The sequence below is a fragment of the Asterias rubens genome, chromosome 13 (assembly GCF_902459465.1).
Source record: "Asterias rubens chromosome 13, eAstRub1.3, whole genome shotgun sequence".
Classification (NCBI taxonomy): domain Eukaryota; kingdom Metazoa; phylum Echinodermata; class Asteroidea; order Forcipulatida; family Asteriidae; genus Asterias; species Asterias rubens.
In genome coordinates, this window is record NC_047074.1 from 4,514,912 (window position 1) to 4,530,336 (window position 15,425).

Consider the following 15,425-nt stretch of genomic DNA (forward strand, 5'->3'; position numbering starts at 1 on the left):
GATTGCCTTGTCCTTTCAAAGATGAAATTCCAGGCTTGTAAATCTCACGTTAACAGTGACTTTTGGATTAGCCACAGGGTTGTACTACAATATATGTCCAGCACTCTTCCTCCATTTCTAAAAACGTTGAGTGGAGCCAAAACCAATAAATCTCACTCATAGACAATCTCCCGCACATGGCGTTCTGCAGAACCCAATCCATTTTACTGTTTGTTGTTCAACCTCCATTGTGCAAAGCCGCCCAAACTCCCACATTTGCTGGTTTCCTCTTGCCATTTTTCAGACATCGGAGGCAGTTCTCTTCACACTCGATAGTAAATTCCTTATTGACTTCATCTCCGTAGATTATGTAAATAAATTCTTCCTAGTGGTGTCCCATGTAACGTCTCGCCCTTCAATGAAAGACTTTTGGGGACACCAGGTGGCAGCAGACTTACCTCATAGTCCATTGTTTTTGGTTATGCGGGCGTTGTCAAAACTACATAAGTCTGCTCCCACCTAGCGTTTTAAAGTCTCCCACTGCGGGCCACAGTTCAGATGCCTTTCATTGTTGGCTGTAACCACCCTACCTCAAAAGTCTTCAAATGGAAAAAAATTATGCTATTTTGGCGTGTTTGGATATCAAAGACTTCATACAAAGTTTACCATGCTTACCCTCCATTGGGTGTCAAATTAAATTGATAAGATCTATAGAGAATTATTTAACAGTGTTTTGTTGACGAAGTTGAGTGAGTGGCGCACCCCCTATTCCCTCCCTTCCCTCCTCCGTCTCCCCCAGGGGCGGATGTTTTTATAGTTTTACAGGATGTGTCCCTAAGATCCTCCAGATTTAGTTGAGACGTGAAGAACGAAACTTTCAGTTCAAATTTGGAGGATTAATTTTCGATTTGTATAGGAATTTAGAAACAAGCCTCCACTGTGAACTTAGAAAATTTGAGAAAAAAAGGGAACTTTGTCTGCTCAAAGTTAAAACGGAGATTAATTTGGTTACAAGTTAGAAGGAAGTATTTGGGTTTAAACAACATCTTTACAGACTGTAAGTCTGGCATTTTCAATCTGCCAGAAAATTTGTTTCTTGAGGGGAAAAAAAGGAACTTTGTTTGCTTGAAGTTGAAACTGGCGTGAATTGAAAGACGTTTTAATTTCATTTACAAGTGTGTGTAAATGAAACATTTGGATAAACTTCTTAATCTCTGTGGACTCTGCAAGTCTCGCTTTTTTATTCTTCTAGAACCACGCTGGTCCCAACCATTTGAAATTTTACATGAGCTCGATATTGTACACAAAGTTTATATAGTGTGGAAAGTAAAATTAAACCATGAAACTTAATAAATCAACAAAGAAATTTGGAGAGTAAGACTTGACCTCTGTGTCCAGTCACTTGTAACCAATTAAGAATGTCACCCAACCGCTGTTCATTTTATCATTAAACCTACATCAAATGTAATTTAAATTAAGGTGTGATTGGCAGATGGGCTTTTAAAAAGTAGTCATCTCATTTAAGTTTTAATTTTGTTTAAATTTTTTAATATTAACAAATTATTTGTATTGTATAAAACATAAAATAGTATTCATCATACATGTACATGTAAATTGCCATTTTGGGGTATTTTCATTTGATTACATAGGAAAAAAAAACCTTGTTTCAATTGTTTTCTCGCATTCGATATATGTGTAAGTCTTATATAGACTATAGATAATGATTAAAGTTGCCATTTTTATTATAATTTGTTATTTGCAGTTCTGGTGACTCGACAGCGAGAATATGGAACCTTAGCGAGAATAACAGTAGCCCTCATCAATTAGTACTACGACATTGTATTCGAGAAGGTGGTCAAGACGTTCCTAGCAACAAAGATGTTACCTCGTTAGATTGGAACGTGAGTGTTTTAGTCTTATTGCTATTCAGGGATGAGATTTGTCGGGACTTTTATCTGAATTCAGACTTTTTAAGTCAGCCTGGTGAAGAAAATCAGCCGTTACTTTGTCCATGATATAACAAAACCCTGCTCTTTGATCTACTTCTCTAGTGCTGAGAACACTTCCTAGAAGCTCAGTGGAATCTTTAACTCCAGGTGTTACCAGTCAGGTGGAAAAGCCATAGTTTCAACATGCATCAGCAGAATTTGTATCCTACATGTGTTGTTTCAGACCTTTTTGTGAGCAATGGCTCTCATCCCTGGTATTGCAAAGACAGGCCTTGAACTTCATTCTTGAAGGGGCCTTGGTAAAGTTCCTGGCTGTGGCTGCTGAAAGTGCCGTAGCACCTTGTAAACCCTTATAAGGTGCTACATAATTGGTCTCAGAATTCATAACTTTAATAACCTATCTTGCTATAAAAATGTATACTAAGCGTCTTGAGTACCTTGTTGGTCAAGTAACCCCAAATCCCACAATTTTTTTCGAAATCTGCCCTTGATGTCACAAAAAGCGCCCTCAATTGATCAATTCTCTGTTGTGTTTCCGCAGTGTGACGGTACCCTGTTAGCAACCGGCTCCTACGACGGCTACGCTAGAATATGGTCGACAGACGGCCGGTTAGTTAGTACGTTAGGCCAACACAAAGGCCCCATCTTTGCACTGAAATGGAACAAGAAGGGCAACTACATACTCAGTGCCGGGGTGGACAAGACGACAATCATCTGGGACGCCCAATCAGGAGAGTGTAAACAACAATTTCCCTTCCATTCAGGTACGTGTTTACAATCATGCCTGTATGGTCCGTTTCTGAAAGGGCAAGGGCACCAAGGCCTTTTTTCTAGGTAAAGGAAGAAATTGTAAATTTTTACTGGAGTATTTTAAGGGCACCAAGGCAAATGACCAGGGGGCATGGAGGCAATCACTTTCATTGCCTTTTGAAGTATCAGGCCTGAAATATATTAAGGGGCTATTCAGAATAGTCAATGTTTTAGGAGTGGGTTGGTCAAAAGAAATGATTGAGAATCCAAATTCAGTTCTAATTAAATAAATACTTCTTCAGTGCTGTTGCCAATGGCAACAGCCGTAGCCAAACCTCACTCGACCTGTTAATGAGATTAAATAGCTTGATAAGTGTCTCACACATAATGTTACAAATTTGCAGTTCATCAAGAAACTTAAGGTATTTCTATGTGGAATTTTCCTGAATCCATTAGAATCCGACAGCAGTCTGGTAACCCGACACCCAAATGTTTTACTCTGACACACATAGTATGCTAGCTTCTTGCCTAGCATGGTTGCTTCAGCTCTACAGTCCATCAGAACTGTTCAAAACATGTTGTTTCGGACATGATAGATCTGGCTCGTCTGGGAACTGTAATTGCTCACAGGTCGGCTGCATCCACATCTATACATCTGAAAGTATTTGATCAAAACCTGTGAAGTTGATGACCTGTGCCTTCCCTCGTTAATATTAAGTGAGAAGAAATCCTCATTCCCGTTTTGGGGTCAAGCTGGCGGTACTTTCTTGACAGGGAAGGGGGTGATTCTCAAGTGATATGGGGACAAACCCAAATGTTGACATCTCTTAAAGATTACCCCTGTAATGCTCTCATGTCTCTGAAGTCTGGAGTTAAGAAGTTAGTTGCCGCATCATTCCCCTCAACCCCTTTCTTTCCCTCCAAACCAAACCTCTTTTTGTCACCTTTAATCATCCTTAAGTCTTCATATAGTTCTGCTAAAACAAAACATGGGCAACTCCTAAATGTCAGCCGTCAATGTGCGAGTAATAAACACTGCTTTACGTGTACAAGTCTGCCCATTGACATTTTAAGATTGAACTTTTGTAGAGTGCCCGGGCAAGTCTTGAGTCGCCGTTGATTGATTCTGTTCAGCCTGAAGGGGGTTGATTGGGGGGGGGGGGGGCGGGGGTGTTCTTTCGTAGTCTATCATGGTCTGTTACGCTTCCGGCTGAGGCTGTTCAGGTATACATCCTACATTGTACGTCAAACGTCTCTGACTTCATTTACCCTCAGGCTAAGGGAGTCGAGTTTTGTCAATGTAAACAGGCACCTGTAAATTGTTTTGTAAACACAATGAGTACTCACAATCTTCAAGATGTGTGCATTCGAACTGGTGAGAGTCATTCAGTGTCAAATTGCTTAATTGTTTTACTTTGTCAAAGACCAGTATTCTCACTTGGTGTATACCAACATGTAAATAAAATAACATATCTGTTAACATTTTGGCTCAATTGGTCACAATCAAAAGTACAAGAAGATAATGAAAGAAAAAAATGCTATTTGCACAAAATTCTGTGCTTTCAGATGCCTGAGAAAAGCTTCAGGCCTGAAGTCTTTCTCAGATTCAAATATTTTAGTGAGAAATTACCTCTTTCTCAAAAACTACGTTACTTCAGAGGGGCTCGTTACCAAGTAAGTTTTTATGCTAATACACACTTTTAGTTATTACCAAATGTGCCTTTAATTCAATGAGAACAAGTTACATTGTTAAATTTAAGTGACCTTATACCATGCTTTCTCCAACTAGTCAACTTGTCACAGGGTTTGCCCTCGACTTTGTCCAGTGACTAACCAGTGATTTTTTCATTTCACTGGTCCTCCAGCTTTATCACTGGTCCACATTTTTCTCAAAGTACGAACTCTATAGTCAACCTTTAACACTAACAGGGTTTACCCTTGACTTTGTTAATGACTAACAATTGAACGTGTCATTTGATCTTAAGTTTTCCTTTTAGCATTGTCAAATGTATTGGAGTTAGATTTTGAAACCCTGCATGAACAATCTGTGCAGTCAGTGCAAGAATGCTATCGCAATACAGACACCTTGGTTTTGATGCCAATCAGATCATAGCATCCAAAATGAGGCTTGAAGGAAAGACAGTCAGGTCCCTCTCTATGAGAGGAGAATTGATACAATAAACTTCACTGTGTAGACATGGAATCAGATGACGACGACCAGAGGGGGATACATTAATCATTCAAGTGCGGTGTATACAGATGTACCACGCCTGTAAGACAAGACTCTAGACAGGTGGTTTACAGGTGCAGACATTGACTTTGACTTTGACTTTGACATTCACCGCCCCTCCCCCCCTTTCAGCAAATATGTGGATGAGGGTGTGGCAACCAGACATACAGATGTCTGAATATCATACAGATGTCTGAATATCAGACAGTGAGCTCAATGTAATGGAGACATGTGAACCTAGAGGGCTTACCTCCCAGTTTAAAGGCACTGGACACTATTGGTAATTACTCCAAATAATTGTTAGCATAAAAACTTGCTTTGTAACAAGCAATGGAGAGCTGTTGATAGTATAACACATTGTGAGAAACGGCTCCCTTTGAGAAAGAAGTAATTTCTCACTAAAATATTTGAATTGAATACGAGACCTCAGCTGAGGTCTCGAATTCAAGGCATCTGAAAGCACAAAACTTGTGCGACAAGGGTGTTTTTTTCTTCCATTATACTCTTGCAACTTCGATAACCAGTTGAGTTCAAGTTTTCACAGGTTTGTATTTTATGCATGTTGAGATACACCAAGTGAGAAGACTTTGACAAATCACCAAAGGTGTCCAGGGTCTTTAAAGAAGGGATCCAGGTTGGAACATCAGGCTTTGAACTTTGAACGAGGATTGTATTACAAAGTACATTTACTTATAAACCTTCAAAATGAAGAGAGAAAGCGAAGATCTCAATTTCACCATGAATTCATGTAACCTAGTAGGACTCTATTACTCTCTGATTACACTGGGCCCTCAGCATTCTAGAAACCATCTCAACTCTTTAGGAATATGCAGCATCGCCAGCCAAATGGGTACAACCATGGGTGCAAACCATTGACATCGGCAATCTCTACCCTCACAGGTAGCCATTAACTCCTGGGTGATGGGAAGCAATTTTAGTTTAATATCCACAGGGACACTGAACCTACAATGTACAATGTACATTCCGACGACCTGGCCAGCCACCAGGGTTCAATGTCGTAATTCCATTTAAGCAGGAAATACTGCGTAACAACTTCCTGCTTAGCCCAAATGAGCAGGATACCAGTCACAGATGGTATAAGTGACACAGTAATTTGGCTGGTGTTAGGTACCTTTTGTGCTTCGTATAAAATTAGGACTTGAAATTGAGTTTGATGCGCCAGACCACTCACCCAAAGACATGCACAAAACTTTGTCACAGTACAGTTCATTGACAGCAACACATCTGTTTAATTGGGTATGACTTTGATTACAAATACCCAATGTGCCACATTTGATCAAGATCCTTAAAAGCAGAAGTGTGAGGTTCGTACTATGATGATGATGCATGAAGAAGATGAATCTGCAAAGGAAACTCACAAAGCTGGGCGTATCAATGTCAGTCAAGAGTCCAAGGTTATGACATTCACTGCAGGAATTTGATGAAAAGGAACACGGACCGACCCGGTGTACCAATAAATGAAATGGTTAATGGAATGATTTAAGGCCCAGTGACCAGGGGTAATAATGTTGGAGCGCCATCAGTGTCACTGCATGACGGACCTGAGCGCTGTATAAGAAGCCATTATTATTATATATTATACACGAAAATGAAACACTAAGATAATAGAACTATTTGAGTAGAAGAGAAAACAGTTAAACTACAGTTTTTTTTTGAACATGGCAAGGGGAGTTTTTGACTATACTGTGCACTGTGCAGATGCAATCACCACATGATACAATATAGCTTACTGGCATAGTTTATGATTCAAAACCACAGCGAATGGTTTTGAATCATCAGACAGTAGTAGGGTTAACAATCCAGTTTGATTCAGTTTTTTTTTTCAACACATTCCAGACACTTCTGAAAGCCCACTTGTTTCAGGAGGCCTACCATCAATGACTTATTTATTTCTTCTGTGCCACAGCACCTTTGAGAGAACCTTTGATTTAGGTGTTTTATAAATTATTTATGATTGATTGATTGACTGAAGAGCTGCATTTTTTAAATCCTAACCCTGCCCCTTTAAACCTCCACATCTAGAAGCGTGCAAAGGTTACAGACGCGCTTCCCACCCCGTCCTTCCCCCGGAGCTTATCGCCCAGATCCAAATCTATCAGGCCGAACACAGGCCCTGTTTGTGATTGGCCGGTAATATAATTGACCACACCTGTCAAAATCATACTGGAGATCCAAAGTGATATGAATCTAGACATTGATGTTATATTTGGGTTAATACAACCCCTTTCCCTCTGTCTGTTATTTCTTTGACTCGTATCCAAGTCTATCAATTAGGATGTGAACTTCAACGGCTTATCCAGTTTTGTTTTCATTCAATTAAAATCCCAACTGCCCAGAATATATAACACTCAACCGCAAACCCTTGTAGGCCTGATATGTACTTGACGGAGGCAAAGAAGGCGTTTGCTCCATGCCTTCTGGTCATTTCTTAAAGTCAGTGGACGCTATTGGTAATTACTCAAAATAATTATTAGCACAAAACCTTTCTTGGTAACGAGTAATGGGGAGAGGTTGATAGTATAAAACATTGTGAGAAACGGCCCCCGCTGAAGTGGCGTATTTTTCGAGAAAGAAGTAATTTTCCACGAATTTGATTTTGAGACCTCAGATTTAGAATTTGAGGGTCTCGAAATCAAGCATCTGAAAGCACACAACTTCGTGTGATAAGGTTGTTTTTTCCTTTCATTATTATCTCGCAACTTCGATGACCGATTGTGCTCAAATTTTCACAGGTTTGTTATTTTATGCATATGTTGAGATACACGAACTGTGAAGGCTAGTCTTTGACAATTACCAATAGTGTCCAGTGTCTTGAACTATTTTCTTTTCAGCAAAAATGAGCAGGATACCAGTCACATTGTAGCACATGGAAACAGTGTCTTGGCTGGTAACTCTATTCTGGTAGCATAATTCTGTTATGCTTAGCTACTTTTGAGGTTCTAAAAGCAGTTTTCGGAAATAAGGCCCTTGTCAGAAACGCAGGAAGCTAACGGTTTACTTAAACTTAAAAAGTTGTCATAATATTAGAGTAAATTTCTGTCAAATTAAAACACATAAAAGGAAGAAAACTGTTTAAATAATTAGTGTATATTATTTTGTTCTTATTTTATAGCGCCAGCATTGGACGTGGACTGGTGTTCTAATGTATGTTTTGCTTCGTGTTCAACAGACCAGTGTATCCATGTGTGTAAACTGGGTAACGACAAACCAATCAAAACATTCCAGGGACACACGGTAAGTAAACTACTCTCTGATTGGTTGAACAGATACAACAGTCAAAGGGATTGGCTGGAACTTTTTCAGCCAGCTTCTTGTTTCACTGGTCCACCAGCCTTTTTTTCTTGGCACTTAAACAAAAGGTTTTCAACTGAATCCAGGCCTGTAATGCTTCGTTTTTGAAAGGGCAAGGACACCAAGGCATTTTTTTTTTGGCTTGGTAAAGGGCACCTAATGAAGTTGTAGATTTCTACTGGAGCATTTCAAGGGCATCAAGGTCGTGACCAGGGGGAATGGAGACAATCGCCTTCGATGCCTCCTTGAAGTATCAGGCCCACACCAGAGGGAAATTGCTGTACCCCTTCAAGAGCGAAGTGGCCGCTTATGAGGCATCCTTGGTTTCAATTCCAGAACTACATAATAAAATTAGTTACATTTAAAAGCAGGCCTGATTCTTCACAATAAGGCAACGAAGGGGATTGCCTCCATGCCCCTGACCCTTTCTAAAACAAAGCATACATGCCTGTTACGGTCAGGTGTAGGCAGTGGCTTCTGTTACAGGTGAACTTTTAGAAGCTCACATTTTGGAAACTGTCCTCACCCACGGATTTTCACAAACGCAAGAGAAAACATCTGAGATAAATTTTTTGTTTGAATGTTTTAATTATCTTCCCAATTTAATGATATCCGCCCAGGTGCCTCAAAAAAATACCCTTTGATAGTTTCAATCTGGAAATAATAACTATCAGCTGTGGAACGATGGATTGAAGTTAAAATAACTGATAGATTTTCGCTGGCATCATTCTTGGTTCTGTTCCAACATTTAAAAAAAAGCTGCTTTGTCTATAATTACAACTTTGTATTAAGCTTTACTTCCACACGGAATCGTTGGCCCGTTCAACTGCCGCAAAGTTTTCCTGTCAAATGTCCCCCCCCCCCAAAAAAAAAAAGCTGACTAAAATTTTCAACAACCAAACCCATGTGCCCCTGTTAATTTTTTGGGCTGATAGCAAATTGCCCGCCAAAAAGGGGGGCGGTGTAGATTTGGGTTCCTGTAGTGTGGTTCCTGATAACAATATCATCTATAATGAATTACCTCCGAGTTTTTAATTCAACCGATGGTGTGGAAAAAAAAGGGTCACAAGAGGGCGCTAGTTAGTAAAATAGTTGTGTGATTTCAAGTGGGTGACAGGCTGATGTGAAATGAAGTCCCAGTTGTATGTGACTAGACTCTGAACTGAGTCATAACTCCCAAAGTACCATGTAAATTCCAATGTTACATTTGTGATGTGATTGGAAAGATACAGTAAAACAAAGAACACTACTGTAGATTAGTGTTAGTAGAGTCTAAAATCCAAATCCAAATTCTACCTATTATGCAGGAGTTTTTTTAGACATACTCAAACATGTTATGTTTATAAATCAATAATATTTTTAAATTTTCCTCTTCTTTGCTTTGATTGATGCAAACCTCAAATGAAACTTACTCTTTTTTTGAAATTGATGGGGTTATTTTGTCTTGCACAAATTTTCTATAAAGTTCAACAATCTGCTTTGTGGTTGTGTTAAAGACACTGGACACTATTTGGTAGTTGTCAAAGACCAGTCTTCTCACTTAGTGTATCTCAACATATGCACAAAATAATAAACCAGTGAAAATTTGAACTCAAACGTTGTTGAAGTTGCGAGATAATAATAAAAAAAAAAACACCCTTGTCACACGAAGTCAAGTGCTTTCAGATGCTTGATTTCGAGACCTCAAAATCTAATTCTGAGGTCTCGAAACCAAATTCGTGGAAAATTACTTTACTGCAGAAGGAGCCGTTTCTCACAATGTTTTATACTATCAACCTCTCCCCATTACTCATAACCAAGTTAGGTTTTATGCTAATAATTATTTTGAGTAATTACCAATAGTGTCCACAATAGTGTGCATTAAACTAATACAGCCATACGCATGGCCTTCAAAATTCCAATACTTTGTGGACTTAAATGGTTTCAGAATGAAATGAACTGATTGTAGGAGGGGTAATGCCATATCACTGTTTCTAAAAAGTGACAATTTTGGTGTGGGCGCCGTTGGTCCAGTGATGTGTTGTGATAAATGCACTTAAAGCCATTGGACACTTTCGGTAAACAGTAATGTCCAAGGCCCACACTTCGTGTATCACAACTTCTTTATAAAATAACAAACCTGTGAAAATTTAGGCTCAATTCAGTCATCGGAGTCGGAAGAAAATAACGGGGAAAACCCACCCTTGTTTCCGCACGTTTCGCCGTGTCATGGCATGTGTTTAAAATAAATCCGTAATTCTCGATATCGAAATTTGCTATTGTTTTAATGTTTTCTCAAAAAGTAAAGCATTTCATGGAATAATATTTCAAGAGAAGTCTTTCACCATTTCCTTCTGTAAACCCTGTAAGTTATTTGTAAATCTGTGAACTTTTATTTTTGTTTCTGTACCGAAAGTGTCCAATGGCTTTAATCGAAAAGAGAAGGGGGTTTGCCCCGGTGTTGCTGGTTTGATCAGCAGCATAATACGCCACAGCACCTTGTAAATTTCATGTTACCAGCCTTTTAAATGGAGTTAAATCCCTTGTAATATGTGGGTTCGCAAATTTGACTTGGTCTTTATGAAATCATTTTTGACTTGAACGAAAGTGACTTGGGGTACGTGACCCATGCTGGGCCAATGCTGATAAGAAACACCTGTTTGAATTGACCTCTGACCTTGGGTTGACCCCTAGACCTTATTCTCTGAGGGTCAAGGTGACTCATTCCCATCAAATTGAGTACATACTTTTGCGGATGGGTGTCATTTTATGACAGCTTCAAGAGGCGGCTGCCGTCTAGAACATCATTTTGTGAATGAGCGAATGCTGGAACTTCAAAAGAAATTTTTTCTCAAATAATGAGAAAGCAGAAAACCAGAAAACTGCAAAAGTTGTTTTAGAGACTGTTAGAATTATAGTTTGCTTTAAATTGTGTCATACTTGTTAGAGATCACACTTGTTTTTGTTACATTTTATTATTATAAAGTTTGCAATCAACTACTTTTTCATTCATGTGTTCTGTCCCTTTTTTCTTTAATTTTGTTTTTAGAATGAAGTCAACGCCATCAAATGGGACCCAACAGGCACGATGTTAGCATCATGTTCAGATGACATGACGTTAAAGGTAGGTTTTAGTGAACTTGTTCAACATCACATAAATAACCTGGGCACATACTGTACTGAGAACGACAGCTTGGGCTGAGGCTCTGGCTTAAACTATGGCTAATGCTCTGGCTTAGGGTCTGGGTAAGGATCTGGTTTAGACTACGGCAGAGATAAAGGCATAGCTGAAACTGAAGTTGGGGTTTTTAAAACAGCCAGTATGTTTGCTTATTACTGGCTGTTGCTTATTGCCATTTGCTCTTAGCAGGTATGTTTGCTAATCAGAAATATCTAGAGAAGCGGTTATGACAATACTTTGGGCAAGTACCCGTTTCTGCCCAGTGTGATTCTCTATAGACGCATGCATGAGGGTCTGCACGTCTATAGCCCAGTGGCGCTGGTTTGTGCAGTAAAGACAAGACAAGACAAGACATGCTAAGCAGGAAAAGTACTTAAAAAGGCACTCTCAGAATAAGCCCCTGCACCTGTTTCTGTAGTTTCCAGAAGCTCTTGTCAGTTTTTGTTTAGACTCTCTGAAGACAACGAGGGCGTAACGTGGAAGCCGGATTAAATGTCACTGGAATCATGGAGAGGAAATCTTAACCATGGTGAGATGTGACGACAAGAGTTGTCTCGCGGTTGTCAAATTCCTAAGGGAGGGAACCCTAGGAGTGCTAAATATAACGCTATTTAATCGTTGTGGCATGTGGTACCCGCTGCTAAAATTTCGGATTTGCGCATAGTCTGTTTAACCCCAAAACAGTGATAAGACAAATTTGAAAAATTTAGCATCTTATGTTAACCTCTTTTTAAACATAAAATAAATGAAGATGATTTACTGGTGTCATGGTGTTAGACAGAGCTGAAGTGTGTCTGAGTGTCTTTTGGACATCCTATCTTGAATTTAGAATACAGATACCATTCTCTATTTTTCATTAACATGTACATGTGGCGTGTCGTGGCCGAGCGGTTCCGCTGCATCGGACTCAAGATCCGATGATTTCCGGTCACGGCACTGGTGTCCTTGAGCAGGGCACTTAACCGTAGTAACTTCTCTTTAAAGGCAGTGGACAAAATAATTATTAGCATAAAACCTTACATGGTGACAAGTAATGGGGAGAGGTTGGTGGTATAGAACATTGTGAGAAACAGCTCCCTCTGAAGTGCCATAGTTTTGGAGAAAGAAGTAATTTTCCACGAATTTGATTTCGAGACCTCAAGTTTAGAACTTGAACATTTCAAGGGCACCAAGGCAACGACCACGGGGCATGGAGGCAATCGCCATCATTGCCTTTGTGAAGTATCAGGCCTGATGTTGTGAAGCCCCTATTGATCAAGCTCGTTGTGCTGCTTGTATAAGAACCAAGTGAGCCACCGGGTGGCCCTATTTCTAAATTTACACCACAGCGAATTTTAGACGCCCTAGATTCAAGCTAAAACCCTGGTGGAAAAATCCACTTAAAAGAAAGGCCACCCTGCCGGTAATTTCAGATTTACCGTGATTAAGGCTGGGTGCCCTTGTATAAAAACTTCAGGATCTATAGATTGATCTTGGCGTAGATTACCGAACGTCAGTCATGATACGGCAGATTTGAATGAGCAGAGGTATATTTCCCGTCAGATTGAGAGAGAAAGTTGTGGGGGGGGGCGGGGTCAGACACAGGGATCGGCTTTGTGAAAGAATGAGATGGGGGATCGGCTCTAGGCTTTGACTAAAACATCACTACGAGTCAACGAACAGGAAGTCTTTCTCATAATTCAATTTGTTGGTCATTAAAACGTCTGTCTGTATAAAGATTTACGGAGAAAAGGGATGCATTCATTTAGTGATTTTTTTGCTCTGCTCAGAACCCCCCTGTCAAAATGGACTTTTACTGACAACTGATCAGAATTTGTGGAAAGTAATTTATTAACTTAGTCTAGTTAAGGATAATTGTGGGACTTAAAATACCTGAGAGACGACTCGAGATTTACTCATTATTCTTTACATTTTGTAGTCCAAAGCTCCCCAGATGAGTTCAGCAAACATGAACAAGAAAGAAGTATGTTATGACAGGTGAATCCTTTTGTGGAGCTGTAGTGAAAGTTTGAGCTGACTACTCTCTTCCTTGATTCTGCGGAAAGTTCCCTGAAAGTAAACCAATCTTTCAATAATCAATCGAACAAGTTTAGAATTCTCCCTGATTATTGAAACTTTGTTCCTATTATGTTGAATGTAAATCTCCCTGATGGTTTGACAACATCTCCCTGATGGCAAGATGTTGACAGCTCTACAGATTTCCGATGAATTTTATGTACAATGGAAATTTACATTTTCCCTTATAGAAGTAATTAAAATAATAAAGAATATTTATAAGGCGTCAGAATCCAACAAAATGAGGTGCTCAAGGCGCACAGGAGGGGGAACCACATACAGCAAGGAAAATAAGACATAGACCAATTACACATAAGCAACATTAGACAAAGTGGTTTTTAGCTTAATCTTAAAAGTATCCAGCCCTTTACCAAGGAGAATACACCTTGTACCCTTTTGCCCTTTCAAAAAACAAAGCATCATGCCTGGAAATTCTTGGTGGGGTTTTTTTCTCAGGAAGGGAGGAAAACTCCAATTAAAAATCTACCATGTAGACAATCTCGGTCCATGTAAATTATGAACTATGTCAATCAGTCTGTAGCTAGCGATGCAGGCGGGAAGCAGTTCTTGTATGTAGTTTTTGTCCGTTGGGCGTATTTCTAAGATAGTAGATAAGCCGAGCAGCTGGCAGGAAACTCTGCGACGCTCCTTAGTAAATGTTCTTGACATATTGCGTAACATCTCAATGAAGATCTTGATTCTTATCAGGTTGAATAGTTCATAGTTTTGTGTCTTCAATTTCCGACCCCAATCCGTGATTCCTCTTTGTACATGCTTTCGAGTTAGTCTCACCCACTTTGCCATTTTTGGGGTTGTTCGAGACTTCCATAGGGGGTTACCCATCAATGTCACTGGTGTGATGTATGGTTACCGATGACAGCTTCAGTCCCCGGTACCCCTCAAGGCCGCTTGTAATGTCTTGTATTGTATTGTTCATCGAAAGTGGGACCAGTCAAGCAGAGAGTGTGATGAATGGGTTACCGTTGACAGACTTCACTGATATTCCTGATGACAGAAGGACATTCAGTATGTGTCATGTACTTAAACGGTCCATCACATTATCCAACGAAGCAAACTAGTCAAATACTAAAATATTGAAAATGGTTTTATTGGTCAGTTCAACGGTACCCTTGTAGGAGACATCTTCCATATAAACCAATGACAGTTAAACTGGTAACCCTTCTTTACTAAGGGAATCAATGTGTGGTGAAGAGATTTTCAACTAGTGGTTTAAACCCGCCGAGGCCTGGTTCTTGATAATTTTACCGAGACGTGTTCCAGCCGTTGCTCTCGACCAATAGGAATGAAGAGAAACTGATGCCCTCTCGACCAATCAGAATGGTTAAACTGGTCTTAGGTATTTATGAATGTATACATGTATTGTCATGACGAAGAAATCAATGAAGCAGAAGTATGTTTACCAATGAGATAAGACTCCACTGGTATCCCGCAAGACCTTTGTGTCACATACCATCAGGCCTGTATGCTTGTTTTTGAAAAGGCAAGGGCACCAATGCATTTTCTCTTTGTAAAGGGCACCCTATGAGGAAAATGTAAATTACTTCTGGAGCATATCAAGGGCACCAAGGCAGGAGGCATGGAGGCAATCACCGTATAGTTGCCTACCCTCCGTGAAGTATCGGGCCTACACCATGAATTTGAGACAATTCAGTGTATTGTTCCAGGGCGGTTCCTGTGTCTTCTTCACGACACGCCTGGATGGAATAAGAGAAGATTTATTTGTCGTTTCCTTAGCCCCGCTTTTTTTACTCGGTCAGAACTTAAAGATAGTTTCCTGTCTCAGGATATGGTATACATGAGCATGAGAAGATATCATGTATTAGATCACTTAGCGTCAGCCGCAGTCGTCCCCGGGGGTAGAATGGAATGGTCCAGTTGAGAACAGCAGGATCTCCTCTGTCTGGACTTTGCCCCAGCAAGGCTGTCAACCGGTGACGTTGATAATTCTGTATACCATGTATACATTGTA

At 39.9% G+C, this 15,425-nt stretch overlaps 1 protein-coding gene across 2 annotated transcripts in view; it reads left to right on the forward strand.

Annotated features, from left to right (window-relative positions):
* The window catches only part of LOC117298957 (F-box-like/WD repeat-containing protein TBL1XR1), a 53,387-nt gene that overhangs the window by 15,803 nt on the left and 22,159 nt on the right, over positions 1-15,425 (forward strand). For both annotated transcript variants that reach the window (XM_033782345.1, XM_033782346.1), the window contains exons 6-9: positions 1,742-1,880; positions 2,470-2,692; positions 8,042-8,163; positions 11,249-11,323. In XM_033782345.1, coding sequence (XP_033638236.1) covers positions 1,742-1,880; positions 2,470-2,692; positions 8,042-8,163; positions 11,249-11,323 — 559 coding nt within the window. The remainder of the gene's footprint in view (positions 1-1,741; positions 1,881-2,469; positions 2,693-8,041; positions 8,164-11,248; positions 11,324-15,425) is intronic.